Raw genomic sequence first — 19657 nt, 5'->3', positions numbered from 1 at the left:
TTGTATGTTCTCGCTTTCAATGGATAGATTTGAGCTGCCTTCGTGCCTCATGCCGCTGAGTGCGCGCCACATCGAGATGATGCCACCGGGCTTGACTCAAGCTGTGACGCGCCGACAACTCGGATTTACCGACTTCATTGCGTCCTTCACCAGAGTTTACAATAGAATTCGAACTGCTGGTCGTGCGACGTATATCTGAACACATGAGCACTTATAACGTGGTGAACTGTGAGAGCGTAAAACTTCACCTTTTCTCTTCTTGCTCATCACCTTCCGACTAGCAGGATATACGAGCAAGTCCTAGACGAACGTATGGCTGAAGACGCATTGAAGTTGAAGGAACTCGGCAATGGTCACTTCAAAGCGGGTCGGTTCAAGAAGTGAGTGAGCATATTATTTATGTCCGCCTGGTGAAGTCTCTCGCGCTCTCTGCTGACTGAATCCGCTCCCACCGCGACCTCTCTCCTTCAGAGCTGCTCAATCCTATACAGCTGTAGGTTCTTCCTTGCGATAATATATCATCTTCGAGCGCAAAATCCATGCCGTTCATACGAAATGAGTTGTAGCAACGAGTGTTATGCGGAGAATGCCTCATCAGATGCTGATCGATACGCTGTTTTGGATGGCAGGCGGAAAGACTCGACCCAAACGATCCGACATACGCTTCTAATCTCAGCGCCGCTCTGTACGAACTTGGCCAATATGAAGCATGCGTGTCTTGCATAATTCAAGTTCTCCGACTGCTCACGAAGACCCAGGTGGAGGAGAGGAACGACACGCTCATCAAGCGCCTTTGTGCGCGTTTGTCTAGGTCTCTACGTTATGGATTTCGGTCGGGGCGCATTCCGCATCAGACCACTTCCAACGAAAGCTCAGCTATTGAAGTTAGTTTGAAGGATCTAGAGGAGATTGGTAGTGAAGCTGGAAATGTGGATATAGCGATGGCGTGTAAAGAATGGGAGCTGGCCAGAGCTGACGCAGCGAAGACGGTTGAAGGATCCCACGATGCACAAGAAAGGCTTATTCGCCTACCTCGATTCAAACTAGCTGCGTGAGTCTTCGTTCGAAGCTCATTATAGCCTGTATACCGTCTCACTTTTGGTTCTTCGCTAGTGATTCAGCTTTGGAATACTACACTGTGCGTAGCCGTACTTCACCTTCGCGATGCTCAGGCTGATCTCCGATCGTGGCCAGTTCTCTCACGATGATCCTATGTCTATCATTGACTATTACGCTCATGATCATCCTGCGTCTCCGACCCCATTGAGACTCGAGTCTCTCTCCGAGGAGCGTCTATCAAAGTTAGCTTTCCTTTTAGGAGGGGTAGGCGATGGTGTGTTTATCTTCATCGAACTCATACCCGACGAGAAACTTACCGACTTGCGGTATAGCTCGACATGTCTTCGGATCTGTCATTGGTCTCAACCAAGCCTATGTCAGGTTGCCAAAGGCTAAACAAGCGAGCTTGAAAGCGCACTTCACCCTTCTCGATATAAAATCGACCGCGCTCGCCCGTGATCTGTGCATCCTGATACTGTTGAACGACTTGATCTCGGACGACTGCGAGGCTCAGGACAGGTTGGAGATCAAAGCAACGATCTTCTACATCTACACCGGGGTAATAGTGCCACAGTACTGCTATGCCAGGTGTGTACGATTGCCCGTCATATGCTTGCTTCATCGAGATTGACCGCATCAAACAGGCTCATGGCCACCGTCACACGTCTTCGACAAAACTTATCCATCATACCTCCATCCCTACCTCCCTGGATCTATGTGAGCTCCGAGTCCATTCCGGCCATCCTTCTCTCCCTCGACCATTGGCTTGCCTGTTCTCCTACGAAGGATATCGACTTCATGCTCCACCAACATGATGCCGACATGGGCAGTTACGAGGCCTCCATGGCCCGCCTACGCTCCCAAGATCAATCACCTATCTATCAAGGACGGTTGCATCGAATTCGTCAGTCAGTACGGGTGATGCTCGACTCTCAAACCGACGAAGATATATTGGGGATGGAAAGCTTGATGCTCCAGGAAGAAGGGGTCGAGAAAGTTTATTCCGCAGTTCCCAATGAGCCGTCGAAGAGGGCTAGGTTTATCAGGGAGGCAAAGGGGCGTCTCGTGGACCATCTGAAGTATCAAGAAAATTCCTACCTAGACTCGTTACCGCTGATGCAGGAGAAGCTGTTCTATAAGGAATCGAGGGCATTCGTGCCGCCACCTGATCTCTGGGAACAGCACGAAACGTTCGTTAACTTATGGAAAGCTTATCGGGAACTGAAACCCAGGATGCCTGGATACAAGGCAAGGAGATCTGTCCTCGAAGCACTGAAGACCAAGGTTCGTGAGCTTTCAAGCCTGGCAGTTGATCCACCACTGATGGTGTACCATTATTCAGGCTCACGCAGAAACCAAGAAGACATGGAGACCGAACCCATCTTTATTTGTGAGCCGTATCATTATTTCAATCACGTTCGCCCCGTAAAATTTCCGACAGGATATCTTTCACGAGTCCTATCTTGGATATCCGGGATTGAGCAGCAGTGGCTTTCTCTCCATACAATCAATTGAGACATTCAATGTGCGTTCTAGCTTGCAACGAGGCTTTGGCCACAACATCGTCCCCGACTCCCCGTCCTACTCCATCGTCTGGAACTTCTTCGGGGCCTTCCTTGCCGCCGTCAGAAAGCTCGGTCACTCACTACAGATCGAAATCATCTGTGGCGAGCTCAACCAGGAGATGTTGAGGATGCGGACTGTCGGGTACCAAGACCGACCGACCCACTTCCCTAGATCTTACACCAGAGCTTGGTTGAGTAACGTTCCGTAAGTCCTAGGTATATTACGTTCCTTCCGTTCAGAGTCTAAATCTATAAAACGCAGGGATTATACCCACGGCCCACTGAGCACAGCCATGTATATCGTCCCTGCCCTCGAAGCCGAGCCCATATCCTCTGCTGGAGCCAATTGTTACCTCAATACGCCGACATGGAAGGATGGCGAAGAATTTTGCCATAAGTATGTCTTACTATAGATTTCATTGCCCTCATGACACTGATCGTCTTCGTGTATTTCAGCTACACTCTCTTGAGGACGTATGACGTTCCACGCTATCTTGGATGCCGCGTCCTCCAGATGGCGCCAAATGGAGGCATTATCAACCTTTCGCCTATGCCGCTCCCCAGGGACCTCCACGACCTTGCGTCCCGTCCCGAGCTAACAACTTGGTTGATGCGCATGCTTCTCTGCATTCTTATCCCAGGAACTATGGACGACCCCAAGGGCACCGCTTCCGTACGGTGTCCCAACAATCTCGTTGCGTTCATCGAACTCTTGATTCACCTACACTTTGTCGGTTTCCCGAGCCACTGGCTGTCCGATCTCCTCCAAGAAGTTCTCAACAATAAGGTTGAAACAGATGTAGCTCCCTATCTTGGGACGCTTCCTATACCTGTCACGGAGGCGACCAGGCGTGTGGCGAGGAGGAAGATATATTTATCGCCTTGGCTTGTGGAGTTCGAAACCATACTCGCGATGTCCTACGAGGCGATCCCGTTCCCTCTTTCCACCCCAGAAGACTTCTCGATGACGTTCTCGGACATCGGCCTGTTCGAGACGACCATCAAGTCGGAGAGCTTCAATCCTATGACAAGTCTACCGCGCTGGAATCCGTATACGCCGGTAATCTCTCTCATGTTCTTCGAACCTGGAGAATATGACCGTCCTGCGCAGCTCATCTCAAGGATGGCGGATCTACTGGAAGGGAAGATCGATACGACGAAACGAAAGTTGCATATTTTGACGGTCGTGGAAAAGTTCAGTATCAAAGACGGTGTAGTGAGGTGGAGGATGAGCAAGGAGAGAATAGGCAGGATGAGGATAGAGGGCTGGGTTATGATTTCGTATCGATCTGATGCCAGAGAATTCGGTACGCCTCGGTTCCCACTTCAGATCATTTCTTAGTAGTGACGCTGGTCTATTAGTTTCACAGCCTGATAGTGCACAGAATTGGAAGGAGGTTGACGAGTCCCTCAGATAATTCCGGGTTGCTTAATGCTGAATGTTACCCAGAACAAGTTCCGTTTTTCTGTCCTCCCTCAAAAAAACACTCCTCATGTATTCCACACGCTCAAAATTAGTCGGAACAAAGGCGTTTTGCGTTCTATGCTGGAAGAAGCCTATCGAGGTCCACTGATACGAGCGCAGGAGAACAGGATGATGCACTGTGTTATGGAGAATGATTATTCCGTGCATGCACAACCAACATACATGTGCTATCTTGGCGCAACGATTGTTTTCCTCGATCTTTGAGTCTGGATTTCGAGACTATCTTGGCGCTATCTTGCTCATGAAGGAACGCCACATGGGTCCAAGTGCCACCCAAGTCTTTGTGCGCGGCAGATGCCGCCTCGGAGGTCGAAATCTTCGTGTCAATTGACGCGACGCGACGCGTCCCTTCTGTCCTCCATCCCTTACTCGTTCTCACCAAGACTGCCATAGATTTACTTATAAGTGTACTAATGAGCGCATCCGAGCTCAAGGAGAGGGGTAATTTACAGTTCAAACGTGGTAAATTTTGCGAGTAAGTATCCTGCCGTGCAACTAGCCTTGTTCCGACTCTATGTACTGACTTTGAACCGTTGCATCTTCCTAGGGCTGCGAAGCTGTATACGCAGGTAAGCTGTTGTCTGTAATGTTCATAAAGACTGCAATTTCTCCGTGATGCCTCTTGAATGGTTTTTGTTAGCAATCCAGAATTACATCCCTTCCACTTCGCGGCCTGGTGCCACACGACGAGTTTTACTAATTCATATCTATTCAGGCAGAAAAACTCGCACCTAATGACCCTGTATACCCCTCCAATCTGAGTGCAGCTCTGTACGAATCGGGGGACTATACTGCCTGCTTCCTCGCAACCCTTCGTTCCTTGAAACTGCTCCTTGCAGAAACTCAGCCGCGAAACACCGCACTCATAGACCGGCTTTCTACACGCCTCGCAAGGACACTTCGGTATGGAACTCGGTCCGGAGGACTTTCTTATCGACTAGTACAGTCTGAAAGCGCTGCTTCGACCATCTCAGAGGTGAAGAAATTGATCACGGAGTCCGATAAGGAAGAAGTCAGCAGGGTTTGGGATGAGTGGGGTGCGGATGAGAGTCAGATCGAGCAGAGTACCGAGAATAAGGGTATGGGGAGGGAGAGACTGGCTCGGCTGCCAATGTACAAGATCTCACCGTGAGTAACGTGTCTGCGCTTAGTTACCCGCGCAATACTTATGGTCATACAACATAGTGCGAGAGTGCGCGAATATTGCTCGGTATGTGTATTCCCAGCTTTGAGACAAACACACTCGACCTGTAGTGAGCGTCGTGGGCAAATAGATATCCCACGACGATCCAATGTCAATCATCCATGATTACGGAACGGAGGAGAAAATACCTATTCCGTTGAAGATCCAGACTTTTTCAGCCGAGCGACTGTCGAATATCTCGTTCTTATTTGGCGGTGTAGGCGATGGTATGACCCGGTTTCCATCTTTCAATTTTCCTTCTCATAGAAATCTCTCGTTGCGCCAACAGCCCGACATGTATTTGCATCTATTATCGGTCTTCACAGAGCCTTCGTCAAGCTTCCCAAAGCAAAGCAGGTCAAGGTTAAAGTGCACATAACCCTACTCGATATCCACCCGACAACCTTGTCTCGTGATTTTAATGGCTCTTATGCTCTTAGATGAACTGCTGAGCGGAAATCATACTCCGAACGAGACAGTAGAGATCAAGGCGGCACTTTTCTATGTCTATACGGCTATGATTATGCCTTCGTACTGTTTTGACCGGTATGCATCTTTTCTGAACCTCTGCGGGACTATCGTTAACACTTTTCGAAGATGCATGCAGGTCATCAAAGACCTACGCCAACAGCTCTCCGCTTCCCCTCCCTTGCTTCCTTCCTGGATCCATGTCATTTCCGCGTCCATTCCAGAGCTGTTTCAATCACTAGACTACTGGATCGCCAACTGCCCGAAGAAGACTTCTGATGAGATGCTCGAGCACCACAATGACGAGAAATGGAAGGCCAGTAGAGACCAGAATCATGCCAATCTCACATCTGGTGCCTATCCGGCCTATCAAGGTCAAGAAGACCGCTTCAACGAAGGCCCCGCGGCCGAGATAAAAAAGATACCGGACGAGGAGATCGTCAAGATCGGAATGAACATGTTGGACGAGGAATACCCGACTGTTCCTACGGATCCCGTTCGAAAGGCTAAGTTCATTAGACGGACAAGAGATCACTTGATCGAGTTCCTGAAGGATCAAGGGATGGACAGCAAGGGGACGGACTCGGCGGCTTTGATTAACGAAAAACTGTTGTATAAGGCCGTGAGGGCGTTCATGCCACCACCAGAGCTACGTTCGCGACATTCGGCGATGGCGAAAGGGTGGAAGGATATCCGAGCGTTACAGGAGATTCAAAAATCTCATCGTGTGGCGCCGAAAGCCCAATCGTCAGCTATGGCCCAACTTCTCATCGAGGTTCGTGATTTCCAGCGCATATCTTGACTAATGCTGATCTCTCACCAAGGCACGAAGGGACGACATCTCAAATAACTGGAAACCTAATCCATCTCTCTTCGTATGTTTCATTCGCCTTCTCGTCATGAACAACACTCATTCCATTTCCTTGCCCGGTAGGACATATCCTACGATGAAGGCGATGGCTACCCTACCTTTCACTATAGCGGCTTCGACCCGATCACCGCTCTTGAAGGATTCAACGTCCGAATGGGCCTACAGACAGAGCTGGGTAGCAAAGCCGTCGAGGACTGCCCCGCCTACTCAGTCACGACTATCTTCTTCGATGCTGTTCTGGAAGGTTTGAAAGCGCTGAAGGGCAAGATTCAGTTCGAGATCCTCCGTGGAGAACTCAATCAGGAAGTGCTGAAGATGCGGACGTCTGGCGATCAACACCGACCAGCTCATTTCCCGAGGGCATTTACGAGGATATGGCAAAGCAATGTTCCGTGCGTCTACGATCTTTTTTCATCGCTTTGTGCCCTCGCTCACTGAGTTGGTGATCAGGGACTATACACATGGGCCATTGAATACGGCAGTACATGTCGTGCCCGCTCTACAAACGTACCCAGATTGTTCGGCTGCTGCAAACTGTCTCCTCAACTCTCCCATCTTCCGGAATAATGACGAGTTCTGCTATACGTAGGTCCATTCGAGCTCCTGTGTCCTGTCTTCACCTTTGACTCTTTCTCCTGTTTCAGTTACACCCTCTTGACGATCCATGATGTACCCCGATACCTTGGCTGTCACGTCATTTCAATGTCACCAAACTTCGACATCATCAATCTCGGCTCGCAACCGCTCCCCCGCCCACTCGCAGAACTAGCTTCCCGTACCGAACTCATTGCCTGGCTCATCCGCGTCCTCTTCGCTACTTTACTTGCCGCTAGAGACCTTGGCGCACCGATGTCTGTCCGCTACCCAAACAACCTCGTAGCGTTCGTTCATCTCCTCATCCATCTCATTTCCGTCGGATTCCCCGCCCACTGGCTCTCCGACTTTCTGCAGAGTGTCCTCTCGGACTCGGTGGTCACAGACGTAGCTCTGTACACTGGAAACTTCCCAATTCCGACCTCTGAGCTGAATAGACGAGTGGTGAAGAGAAAAGTATGTTTGGAACCGTGGCTCATCGACTTGGAGACTATTTTGGCGACGTCGTACGAAATGCTTCCATTCTCGCTCACACCACCTCCAGGATTCTCCGTATCCTACTCCGACATCGCTCTGTTCGAGACAAAACTCAGCTTCTTCTCGTTCAATCCTATGTCGTCAGCCCCGAGACGCCCATCGCACATCCCCGTCATATCTCTCATCTTCTACAAGTACTCCAAGAACCTGAATGCGATAGATCTTATCACGAACATCCCGCAGATCTTGGACGGGAAGAAGAAGTACACGGGAAAGGGGGAGTTGTTTATCATGACGGTGGTTGAGAGGTTCGATGTCAGGGACGGTGTGATTAGGTGGAGGATGAGCAGAAAGAGGATGAGGATTATGAAGATGCAGAAGTGGGTCATGGCGTCTTACAGGTTTGATGCGCAGGAGATAGGTTCGTTCGCCGTTCTCTTGCACTGTGGGACTAGCGTATTAACTCGGGTTGATCTCAGTGTCTATGCCGGATGAAGCGAAGAATTGGAAGGAAATCACGGAGGCGTAAAATTAAAACAAGGCTTCAATGGCTTCTTCTGTAAGGTATAAAATGTGTTTGTAGCTTTTTGTTGTCGTAGGTGTTGTCGTGTAAGACATATGTAGTTCTTGTTCCGCTAGTGTCGCCACTGTGGCGCCAGGTCCCTATACCAATATGTCAAATTTTCGCCGTGCGCACCCCTTTAACGTGAACCACCACCACCGACCTTTAACCTCAACAAAGACGAATACAAATCACTCTTAAGCTATAGTCTCATACAAACCGTCTGAAGAGCGCGTCAATCATGGATCCTTCAATCTTTAGCGGTCTTCCATAGTGCGCATTATCGTCCCTTGCCCCTAACGAACAATACTCACTGACCACACAATTGCACCACAAATTCCTGTCCGCCACCAATGTCTGCATCGACACCGTAAAAACCTTCTAAAGCTTCAACCCTTTCATGATGATTAACACCTCCGGCACCTGCGCAACCACGCGCCTCGTCCAATGCCGCGACTTTGGAGTCATGATGAACGACGTCTCGCGCAAGTTCGACAAGGACCCCGAGGATGTGCCAGATTTGTCGAGGGACGATTTTGTGTCGAGGCAGATCGTATTGAAGCAGACGGAGGGGATAAGACAGATGTGGACACCAATTTTGTATATGTATGAGGTATGTATTCCGCGTTTTACTGTGATCCCTTTGTTTCGACGCTTCTGTTTTGATGATGGTCCCTTGGTTGCGTGCAAGTAAACTGACTCTGTGGAGTGATATGCATGATAATATTTCCTGATGATGGTTTTGTGAATAGATCGTGAAAGCTTCGGCTAAACGTCAGGTGAGTGTAACCCAGCATCGTTGTTGATGTGGTCTTCAGCACTGAAATGGGCATCAACAGCGAGACTGGGGTCATCTGTGCTTCACCGACATGACCACCACGCGTTTTTTCCTCGTTATGATCTTCCCTTCGACCTGCAGTATGTCCTGAACATCAACTCTCGATTCTCGACCATACTTATGCTAAACCGATAGATTGCGGAAATTATTCACACCACGACTATGCCGCGGTAACGAAGTATCACGCCGACAAGTTCTTCTCTCTCCTCACGCTTCTCTGGCACAATGACCAGCCGCCAAACTGGTACGCCCCCTCCCTTCGCCACACTTATGTTACTGACCGCTAACTACTAATCAACACGTACCTTCAACCAGGGTCCGGGCAACGTACACGACTCCAGACCACGCCTACAGAGTTGACCCAACCCTGCTCACTCGTTCCGATTCCCCGCCTACCACCACACCGAACAACCTCCCCCAAATCATCGAAGTCAACTCCAGCAATTTCGTTCCATCGATCCTCCCCTCCGAGGTCGAGAAAGTCGAGAACCTGTTGGCTCAGAAAGGGCCGCGCGCAAAGAAGATATCGGAGGATGTGAAGAAAATGGTGCAGGGGACAAAGCAGGAGATCAGACCGGATGTCAATGGGCAGGCTTGGAAGCAGAAGAACGCAAGACAATGTGCGGCTTGTGAGGCGATTAAGGAGAAGGATTTGGCGACTTGTTCGAGGTCAGTTTTGTTCTTGGGTCGTGATCCTGTGGCGGTGGCGGTGGTGCGGGAAGGGTACATAGTGGATTGCGCATCTCAACTGACGTACGCTGATCTCGCGTCGTAGGTGCAAGCTCGTGTATTATTGCTCCAAAGAATGGTGAGTCATGCTTCACTTTGTAGAATATCTGAGGAAGTGATAGACTGACGACGTATTTTTCCATCAGCCAAAAAGAGCATTGGCCAAGACACAAAATATGGTGCAAGAAGTCTTCTCAGACGCCTGCGTGAGTTCTGTATGCAATATATCTTGTTATGTACGACTGTAAGAGAGGTGAGCGCTCCACTTCTATATACTACGGGCGTTATGTTTTCTGACCGAGCACGTAGAGGACTTGATTGTGTATGATTTCTTGAAGAACAAAAGCGCACCAATGTATCCACTGCCAGCCTCACTGTTTGTACAACAAGCTGCCACCTCCAATATGTCTCGTATTATATCCATCAATCAGCGGGGTTTATACATGCACGGCGATGTCTATGGACCCGACGACTGGACGGTGTTTCTGTACGAAAAGAGCAGCTAGCGTTCTTTGCTGCTGGCGAGTACTTATACGTGCATTCTGGGCCACGTTCATAGATCAATATACACCCATCCATTCCCCCTCCTTCGTTTGCATAGGTTATAAAGTAGCCTCTGATGCCTTCTACTATGCCGGGTTCCTTTCTTGTCTCTCCCTTGGTCGCACCGTGAGAAGCTTATCTCGGAGGAATCGGCAGCCTGGCATGGGAACTCGCCGGAGGTTCCCAGGAAGGAAGAGTTTATGTGGCGGCGGCGGCGCTTACGTCGGCCATTGTACTTGCTTTCAACCCTCATACGCGTCGCCTGTGGCATACAATCCACCGTTGCCTAGATAGGAGTTTTGAAGAGATCAACAACATGGTAGGGAATCATTTAAACAGCAGGCAGTCCCACATTTGACCGGTTAGACCGCTACAGTATCGGGGAGCATCTGGTCGAACACAAAGCACCAGCATGTATTCTGTTCTATCTCGCATGGAAGAAGTGATTTCGTCTTCCTCGCCGCTACATTCACTATTGAATGTTGATTCTTCGAATTCAGACACTTTCTGATCCACAGGGCTTTTGGGTGACTACGAGCAATACTCGGCTTGCTCCCCTCGACCTTGTTTCAACGCAGAGTAGCCCACAAGCCCTCCGCGATGGGATTCGTCGCATCCTGGACGATGAAGTCGAAGCCATGGCACTAGCCATGTCCTCGATCCGGTCGCGTCGTAATGCTCTCTCCTTCCCGTGTCGACTGCCATCCGAAGTCCTGGCCCGCTGCTTCTGGTTCCTCGTCGCTGCTCATCCACCGGGTCCTCGGTCGTCGCTCGGATGGATACGCATATTGCATGTCTCTACGCATTTCCGTCACGTCGCGCTTGCGGAACCGACACTCTGGACGAAAGTTTCATTCGTTCTTGGTCTTAAATGGGCTGAGCGGATGGCCTCTCTTGCAAAAGCGGTACCACTATCCATTAAATACCCTGAAATTGGAATTCGGACTGATGTAGACAGTGAAACAATCCGGAACGTCGTACATAACCACATATCTCACATACGAGAACTCGACATCATGGAGAACTCCGCAGTGGCGCTGGCCGACATCGTGAATATCGCCGAGCCGGCACCGGTCCTGGAAACTCTCGCTCTAAGGTTGAACGATATACTTTCACGAAACCGGAATGCACCTCAAACGAGCTCTGCCAGCTTTTTCAACGGAAGCGCTCCTCGTCTTCGAACGATCGAGCTACGCGGCTTTCACCTTTCATCGACAGCGTTCCCACTGCTCTCCACGGTCGTCCATCTGTCCATCGAGCACCTAACGCAACCACCTTCTTGTGATAATTTCTTCTCCATGCTGAAAGCCGCTCCCCGGTTGGAGTCCCTCGACTTAGAGAACTGCCTTCCCGATGTTACGGAGGAACTATCTGCGGTGACCTCCAGCACACTGTCAATCTCACTACCGCATCTCGCAAAGCTGCGTGTTCATGGTTTCACCGCCGACTGCGCATTTCTTCTTCGACACCTCAGTTTACCGTGCACCACACGCCTACAAATAAACTCACAGATCGCCGAACGAGACCGCGATAGGTACACGACGACAATGAATCACCCATTGATTCTCTTCGCCGCCTTGATACCTCACATACGAGTAGAAACATCGCCGCGCGTCCGTACTCTACAAATATTCGTAGAGGACAGGGACTCTGTTGCGGTCATGGCCTGGGAGTTCTCCGGAAGACAGCCCGACACGGGAACTCCAGTCTTCTCCCATGATCGTGAAACGGCGGCGCTTTCTCTGGACCTCGAATGTCCATACTGTCACAGCGTGTCTGGGCCTGCCCTAATGGCACTTTTCGACCTGAGCGATCTTCAGGAGCTATACCTGGACGTGTATGGTGTAGTTCTCGAAAACGAATGGATTGACGCGCTCTGGCCGTGCACACAGTTGCAGCACGTGCTGATTCAAGGAAAAAACAGCTCTTCGATTCAAGTTTGTTGCGCGTTACTTCCTGCACTTCGTAACAGCGAGGTTGAAAACTTAGCCATGGCTGGACCATCCATCGCCCAGGTGTTTCTTCCAAACCTCATGTCTCTGGACCTCTGCGGAGTGAACGTCGGAGAGTACTCGCCTAGTCACTCTAAACCATTCCACGAAGTCCTTGTCGACCTCCTATCGAAGCGGAAGGCCATAGGCAGACCGCTACACAGGCTCTCGCTGACTAATTGCACTGTTCACAAAGACTGGGTGGGCAATCTGAGGGAGGTCGTGTTGCAGGTGGAGTGGGATAACAGGACCCAAAATTTGAGCGAAGATGGATATGACGAGGATTATAATTCAAGTTACTATAGTGATCGTTCCGACGATCTTGACGTCTACGATCATAGATGGGGCTGGTGATGTCTTCGTTCTGACTTGTTGCGCACTCGAGACTACTTCGTGGATTGGAATTTTTCGTTGTATGCATCATCCCATCGTTATCATTTGAGTCGACTATGCATGAATAGGGGTCTCGGTGTCGAGGGCGTTCTGTGGGTAGAGAGCGAGATACGCACATCCCCCTTGATTTTTATTCACCTTTTGAGTTGATATCTCCAGCTTGTACCATCCATGAGGGATACCTACTTATGCCCCTTTCTGCTAAAATTTGCCCAGAACCGTCAATGGCTTCAACTGAGTGTGTGAGCATGTCCCACAGATTCGTGAAGAGGGGTAGTAACGTCTAGGATGAGGCAACTTCAGAGAACTGGCTGGGGGATGTAATTACTCACGACTGTCACCGATTACCGGTTACCCTTGTCATGAGAGAACAGAAGAAAAGCCCTAGCTGACCAGCGGCGAGAAGATTTCGAGTTGAAAGACATATTCGGCATCCTCAAGAGACATCTCTGACCATGGACAATTCCACGGTCCACACTATACGGAAATAGAAAGTCTCAATGATACGAGCAGAACAAAGCCTGCTCCGGAAACAGATAGATGGTCGTCGTCGAACAAGAGTTTTGTCTCAATTTTGCGGCCGAGATCGATAACCCTACGCGGCCAGACAAGAACAACAAAGGGATATGAATTACGTAACATTCCGCTCACAATTGAGCGTCTCGACTATCACCATCCTCGAGAGCATCATTCCTCGCATATCTCTCATCCTCTCCTTCGTCCTCGACGTCCATCACGATGTCCGTACGACCGCCTCCACCGAGCTCGACGTCTTCCTACAACAATGGTCATCCGTCACGCCATGAGACTCAGCAGTCTGTATCGTCTACATCTTCGAGAAGTGAGCGGGATAGGGAACGCGCAAGAGCTGGGAAACATGTAAGTGTTGGTTTATGCTGTTTTTTTTTTGTTTCGATTTCTTGGGAAGAGTTCATGAAGGTAGGTCGGGTAGGCCGAGAATCGCCGTGGCAATTGACGGCTTTGTACCCGTTATTTCTCTGGGAATTTCCTTCGTCTTTGCGTAATCCATCCTAGGTCTTGTTTTCGTTCTTCGTCATACCCATCTTTGGAGAGGATAGATCTGAAACGTCAAAATGCTACTGTCTTTGGTCGAGACGATTGCTCTCACCCAGAATATCTCCAATCCCGGCGCGAAGTTATCGATCTGAGTACTTGCTTCGTATTCCTGTGGGCGAGAGCCCTGGTGGAATTCCAGTCGTGTCCCAGACCAAGTCATTCGTACTTCCTCTATGCGCAAGTGTTGCGTATGCCAGTCGCGCAAGCCGCAAAGCAAAGCATCATCTCAACTATCGGCCACACCGAGTGGCACCTGACGCCTCAGATGGAAATAGACAGCATGCATATGCGTGCTGTGAAACCTACATATTGACAGTGCGAGGCATACGGGCGTAGGGCTTGGGTAGTTGTCATCCCTTACTGGACCCCCATGAGCTGTATGCTGCGCCTATGTGGCCGGTCTACCCGAATTATCTCCACCTCTGTGCTTTGTGCATTCCCTTCATCACATCATGACGCGTCATCCCCATCTACTGACTCGCGTTCACCTGCCGCCCAGCCCGCCGTCGAAACAGCCGTCACTCGCCTCCTCGTATCCATCAAACAGCTCCTCGAAGCGCTCACGAAATGGAGTAACCAAGAAGCCACGGAAGGTCAAGTGAGCGACGTCTACGTCCGTCTGGGGAACGACTTCAATGGCGCCGTGTCTGCCTTCGCGTCCTACAACATCGACATGTCGTTCGTACGACCCACTCTGCCTCCATCCATACCACACCTTCTCACGCGCTCTTTCTTCCTATCCCCCTTGATTTCTCTGCCTTTGACCTTGTTTCATCTAGCGAACTTATGGGTGTCCCAGATGACCTCCGGGCCGTCCTAGAGGACTGTCTCTCCGAAGACGCAACGACTCAGAATCTGGACAAGTACTTGCCCAAAGTTCGAGCTATCATCACTGCGCTGCTTACGGGCCTGAGGGGCAAACAATCGGTATTTCGAGAGATCGTGTCGGGCCATAAACACCGGTCAGAGAGTTCGGGACATAGCAGGACAGATAGTGGGCGATTATCGCGGGCGGAAAGGGTCGCTTCGACTTCGTCGTCGTCGAGGAGAGACACGACGAGAAGTCATGCGTCGTCCGTTACTTCGAATGGTGGAGAGGTCGTCTCTTCATCGTCGAGGCGCAGCGCACATACGCATACGTCTTCGACATCCACAAGGCGGAAGGAGTTCTCCCCGACTTCTACTAATGGAGACGATGCATTCATCGGCGGTTTCTCACCACGTCTCGGACAATCTCAACCCGGTCCTGCACCCGATCCAAACAGAGTCACCTCCCCCCCACCACCGCCTCCACCTGCCTCAGTTCCTGCCTCAACCGCCCCCGAACGACCAACCTCCACGCGTCAATCGTCAGCTCCCTACGTCAACGGCAATGATCCAGAGAACACACCCCTCCCCACAACACCTCGAACGGCCCAAGTCCAAGTCCCCGCAAGCGTCAAACGATACTCCCTCGTCGATCGGCCCGTCCCTTCCACCGCCACCGCCCCAGCAGTCGTGGTAGACGAGGGCACACCCCCTCCCACCGCTTCCTTTCCGGATCGCGATCGAGATGCCCAGCGAGAGCGAGAGGAGGTGGTACTCTCAGTCTCCCCCGAACCAACCGTTACACCTCCGGACCGTCCGATGTCGACGTCGCCACCCCCACCACCCGCGTTCGATTCGAATAATCTCTACGCGGCAAGTTCCCTGGCTGCACTCAAGAAATCGGACGCGTTGGAACGCAGGGCGTCGAAGCGGTTCTCGACTTATAATATCTCGAAGATGACGGGTGCGGGTGGGCCGAGGGATCGGTCCATGGGGGGAGGTGGCGGTGGAGGCGGAGGAGGCGGCGCAGGTGGGGGTGGGGGTGAGAGACATGGAGGATCAAATAGGAGGAGTTTGGTGGCGAATGGGAGTGGGATATTGACGCCGGGGGAGTTGGCGGTGTTGACGGAGATGGATGAAGGTGAGGGCGACGATGAGGGTGATGCTGCAGCTACGCCGAAGAAGCGCGATCGAGAGCGTATCCGGGAGAGGGACAGGGAGAGGGAGGGGGGACGGGAGAGGAGCACGACGAGGTCGAGGCAGCCGTCGCCGATTGAGGAGGATGAAGAGTTCGTTCCGCCTGTACCTCCGCTGCCACGGACACCCTCGCCCACGAAAGCTTCTCTGGCTCCAGCTCCCTCAACCGCCGCTCAAGCACCAATCCCATCAGTGCCAATTGAATCAACATCCACGGAGCAACGTCCCCCACCTGCGTCGTCGCCCGACGGAACGCCAGACCAAGGTCCCATCAAAGCCTTCCTGCAAGTAGGGAGAGAGGTGAAAAAGGCGATGATCGAGCCTGGGCTCACGTTTGGCTCGTTGAGGATGTTGTTTGTGGACAAGTTCGCTTATAACCCTGGCCAGGAAGACTTTCCAGCGATCTATATCCGTGATCCATCCAGCGGAGTGCAGTATGAGTTGGAGGATATGGACGAGGTGAAGCAGAATTCGCTGCTTTCACTCAATATCGAACGTGAGTCTTTCACTATCCTTCCTCAAATGAGCTGACCGACTGACGGTTTTGTCTCGCTAGCTCTGGACCAGATCAAGCAGCATATTGATATCCAGATCTCAGGCCTATCCCAAGAGCTCAGAGACCTCCGCAAAGCCGTCGCCGACTCCCGCCCTCAACCCCGTCCCTCTCTTGTCCAATCTCTCCCGGATCCCCCAACACCCGCCCCGGCGAACCGACCGACAGACCGTCAACTCCAAACCGTCGCACGCCGTCTCTCCCGCATGAACACGCGCGACGACACATCCACACCCATGTCCGCGATGACCATGTCCATATCCTCCCAGCCCCTCCAACCACAAATGACAGGCGCCTCGATCATGTCAGAGTACTCCAACCGGGTCGTCAGCGATCTGCGCACCCAATTCGACGAGGTCCAGAACTTAAGGCGCGATCTCGGGATCATGAGACAGCTCTACACCGAGTTCTCGAAACAAACGAAGGAATCACTCGGGGCGTTGAAGACCCAGACGCAGAAGGTGCGACAGATGGCGACGACGCAGGTTAGCGGAGCGCGGGCCTACATCGACACAGGGAAACAGAAGCTCGACCTGCGCTCGCAGAACGTGTTGACGAAGATGGAGGAGCTGCAGGATACTGTGGAGAGCGTAAAGGACGACGTGCTGAAGCGGAACGTGTCGCCGAAGTCGAATGTGCTGAGGAGCGTGAAGGATGACATGGAGGCGATGGCGGCGGAGCTGGAGAGTCTGAAAGAGCACATCAAGACGATCAAGCCGATGTGGAAGAAGACGTGGGGTGAGGAGTTGCAGAGTATTGTGGAGGAGCAGCAGTTCTTGAACCATCAGGAGGAGTTCTTGGGCGATTTGCTGGAGGACCATAAGGCCGTGGTGGAGATTTTTGGGCATGTGGAGAAGGTGATTTCGTTGAAGGGGCAGGCGGCGGCGAAGGGGGTCAAGCTGAAGTCGTACAGGCCACCGCCACCCCCGGAGGAGGGCCATGGGGGGTTGAGTACTGTGATGCTGGAGTTACAGAATGCGCAGGTGGATCCGGAGAAGAGGATGAAGGCGATCGCTGCGAATCAGAGGACCAGAGAGAAGGAGCTGGCGGGGAGGTCAGACGAGTTCGAGGAGGAGTTGAAAGGATTTGTGGGCGGGAAGAAGTTGAAGATGACGGGTGGGGCAGAGGAGGCAGAGAGGGTGAGGCAGAAGAGGAACGACATGACGCTGAGAGCGATGTTCAATGGGGGTGCGAGAGGGGACGGTGGTGGTGGGAGTGGGAGCGGGAGTATGCCGAGTTCGCCGTCGGGGGAGACGTATCCTGATGATGATTAACCAACACTCCTTGTTTAGCTCGTTTTCTTTTTCTCCCTCTCTCTTTGCTTTTTGATTTTTGTCCCGGTTCTCAATGGGTGTCCTCCCAAGGACTTTGCTTGTGTCGCACACATGTATCCCTGTGTTCTCTCAATGTCTCATCATTCCTTTCCACTTCTCAATTCCTTCTGCGTTTCTTCTTCTCCGTGCATTATCTATACCTCTGCTAGGCTGATTAATAGTGACCGACGTGGACGATTGATGATCCCTTCCTCTCCGGTGGACCCGTCTCTGATCCTTACTCTCACTCTCACGTTTACTGCTACCACCCGATTCGGACGATACATTGCCAATTTGCCATTTGCCAACGTACATACACACATAACCACCCCGTCTCTCCTTCTCCTTTCGATGTTACTTTTACTTTTCTCTCACTGCCCACTGCGTTTCTGTGCTTCCCAGGATCATTCATGATGTCGTGTCGTGTCGTGTCGTGTTGTGTACCATTTGACTCACCCACTCGTTTTTCCGGATCTGTTGCATTCTCCATTGTTTTCCATGTTTCCATGTTTCCATATCATGTTCCAGTCTTGGTCTTAGTCTCCCGATCAATTTTCAATTGAGTTGTTGTTCGAACCATTATGGACGTCGTGTGATGACAGGACATTATTGTAAGATGTTATATAGGTTGGGTATAGGTAAGGAGTAGTGTGCGGGGGTATCGATATCAAGTAACAGAGGAGTAGCGTGGATGCGGTAACGAACGGTGCGATAGAGATGAAAAGCTAGGACCGAAATCGAATCGAATGGCAAAAGCCCAAGAAGGAACAAGCCTCGCTGAATAACCTCAAGCACACTCGACAGTGATGCTTTTCACAACCGCCGTCATCTTCGCAGGAGCCTTATTCCAATCGATAGGTCCCTTCGCCCACTGCGACGTCCCTAGCGGATTACTCGCGTCCCAAATCCCAAGCTGGATCTTCGCGGCATGTTGGGGATAATGCATCCCGCCATTCTTCATCGTCTCATCTACACAGCAGAATATCAGCTCACCACTCTCACTCTCACTCTCACTTCAATGATCAAGATCGCAGAAACAGATAAACAGCTACACACCCGGCTTGATCGTCCTGACCGCCTTCCCATCCACACTCCATACGATCCTGTCCTCCGTCCAATCGATCGTATACGAGTGCATCTCGCCCACCGACCCGTCCGTGTAGTCCTCGACCTGGCCGAAGACGCCCCAGAGCGGTTCGGTGTCCGTCGGCGCGGGGGCGTAGATGTTGGATTGCCAGTGCGAGGCGTCGCCGCCGACGAGTTCGACGTCGATCTCGTCGTGTTCGTCAGCTGGTTTGGAGGAAGTGAGTAAGTCAGTGGGTGAAGATGTGTGTAAGGGAGAGGGAGAGGGAATGGGGAATGGGGGAAGAAAAGATATTTGTGGTACGTACCGATGAGGATAACGGCGGTGACCATGCCTGCGACCTTAGGCGACTGAACCTCGAACGTGACCTTCCCATACCTATGTACGAATACCGAACAAAATCGACACCCAATTAGCGAACCCATCCATCCATGCAACCAACCAAAAGAGTGTGTGCAAAAACTGAAAGGAAAAGCTCACAGCATCGTAAATGTAGAATTCACAGTCGCCCCATCCGCCACAACATCATTGATCCCGCCCTCCGTCTTCACATCCCCCTTCGGCTTCTCCATATACAGCTCCAACCCACCCGAACCTAGCGCCCACGACCCGTCCGGACTCACGGCCACGAAGGGTTCAGAGGAGCTGGAAGAGCCCTTGGACCCGACGGAGCCGGAGCCGAAGGTCGATTTGAAGGGCGTGCATGAGGAGCGGGAGTAGTGGGAGTAGTAGGCAGGAGGCGAGGAGGGCGCTTTGCTGCCAGTGTGGGTAGGTTTGGCGGCGGCGGGGAGATTGTGGGTCTTTGTGTGGGCGGTCATGGTCATTCCAGTCATGGACATGCCAGTCATGCCTGTGGTGTGTTTTTCG

The 19657-nt window shown here is 51.6% G+C and overlaps 6 protein-coding genes across 6 annotated transcripts; 5 read left to right on the top strand and 1 right to left on the bottom strand.

The window, feature by feature from the left end:
- Positions 1–49: 49 nt before the first annotated feature.
- Positions 50–4042, top strand: STEHIDRAFT_156731 (uncharacterized protein; the record flags this gene model as incomplete). Its single annotated transcript, XM_007304072.1, has 13 exons — positions 50–189; positions 285–380; positions 472–493; positions 630–1051; positions 1114–1138; positions 1195–1333; positions 1392–1647; positions 1704–2343; positions 2402–2449; positions 2501–2829; positions 2887–3021; positions 3081–3931; positions 3987–4042. The coding sequence occupies 13 exons, from the start codon at positions 50–52 to the stop codon at positions 4040–4042; spliced, it is 3159 nt and encodes a 1052-aa protein (XP_007304134.1).
- A 481-nt stretch (positions 4043–4523) lies between these two features.
- Positions 4524–8232, top strand: STEHIDRAFT_168424 (uncharacterized protein; the record flags this gene model as incomplete). The annotated part of the gene is made up of 12 exons (XM_007304071.1): positions 4524–4585; positions 4658–4679; positions 4826–5238; positions 5296–5320; positions 5385–5520; positions 5734–5839; positions 5891–6536; positions 6586–6636; positions 6696–7024; positions 7083–7217; positions 7277–8124; positions 8183–8232. 12 exons carry the CDS (start codon positions 4524–4526, stop codon positions 8230–8232), a joined length of 2823 nt encoding a protein of 940 aa, XP_007304133.1.
- A 191-nt stretch (positions 8233–8423) lies between these two features.
- Positions 8424–10456, top strand: STEHIDRAFT_121370 (uncharacterized protein). Its single transcript, XM_007304070.1, has 9 exons — positions 8424–8538; positions 8653–8878; positions 9018–9044; positions 9105–9183; positions 9239–9347; positions 9419–9772; positions 9879–9911; positions 9979–10085; positions 10142–10456. Exons 1-8 carry the CDS (start codon positions 8507–8509, stop codon positions 10040–10042), a joined length of 924 nt encoding a protein of 307 aa, XP_007304132.1. The 5' UTR covers positions 8424–8506; the 3' UTR covers positions 10043–10085; positions 10142–10456.
- Positions 10457–10986: 530 nt separating this feature from the next.
- STEHIDRAFT_30717 (uncharacterized protein) lies at positions 10987–11301 on the top strand (the record flags this gene model as incomplete). Its single annotated transcript, XM_007303859.1, has 1 exon — positions 10987–11301. A coding segment is annotated over one exon (315 nt), but the record flags the coding sequence as incomplete, so codon positions are not given.
- Positions 11302–13497: 2196 nt separating this feature from the next.
- On the top strand, positions 13498–18280 carry STEHIDRAFT_139322 (AIP3-domain-containing protein; the record flags this gene model as incomplete). The annotated part of the gene is made up of 4 exons (XM_007304069.1): positions 13498–13638; positions 14336–14514; positions 14616–16336; positions 16397–18280. 4 exons carry the CDS (start codon positions 13498–13500, stop codon positions 17665–17667), a joined length of 3312 nt encoding a protein of 1103 aa, XP_007304131.1. The 3' UTR covers positions 17668–18280.
- Positions 18281–18493: 213 nt separating this feature from the next.
- On the bottom strand, positions 18494–19608 carry STEHIDRAFT_131071 (concanavalin A-like lectin/glucanase; the record flags this gene model as incomplete). The annotated part of the gene is made up of 4 exons (XM_007304068.1): positions 18494–18675; positions 18763–18996; positions 19098–19168; positions 19271–19608. 4 exons carry the CDS (start codon positions 19606–19608, stop codon positions 18494–18496), a joined length of 825 nt encoding a protein of 274 aa, XP_007304130.1.
- Between the last annotated feature and the right edge of the window lie 49 nt (positions 19609–19657).

Source organism: Stereum hirsutum (genome assembly GCF_000264905.1).
Source record: "Stereum hirsutum FP-91666 SS1 unplaced genomic scaffold STEHIscaffold_7, whole genome shotgun sequence".
In the NCBI taxonomy this organism is placed as follows: Eukaryota; Fungi; Basidiomycota; class Agaricomycetes; order Russulales; family Stereaceae; genus Stereum; species Stereum hirsutum.
The sequence above is the reverse complement of the archived record's forward strand: the minus strand, read 5'-3'. Positions and strand labels throughout refer to the sequence as shown.

Excerpts from the sequence above, each read along its gene's own strand:
- STEHIDRAFT_121370 (XM_007304070.1), top strand. The coding sequence starts at position 8,507 with ATGGATCCTTCAATCTTTAGCGGTCTTCCATA. Across the intron at positions 8,539-8,652 it reads ATCTTTAGCGGTCTTCCATA|CTTCAACCCTTTCATGATGA; the intron begins GTGCGCATTATC and ends AACCTTCTAAAG. Across the intron at positions 8,879-9,017 it reads CAATTTTGTATATGTATGAG|ATCGTGAAAGCTTCGGCTAA; the intron begins GTATGTATTCCG and ends TTTTGTGAATAG.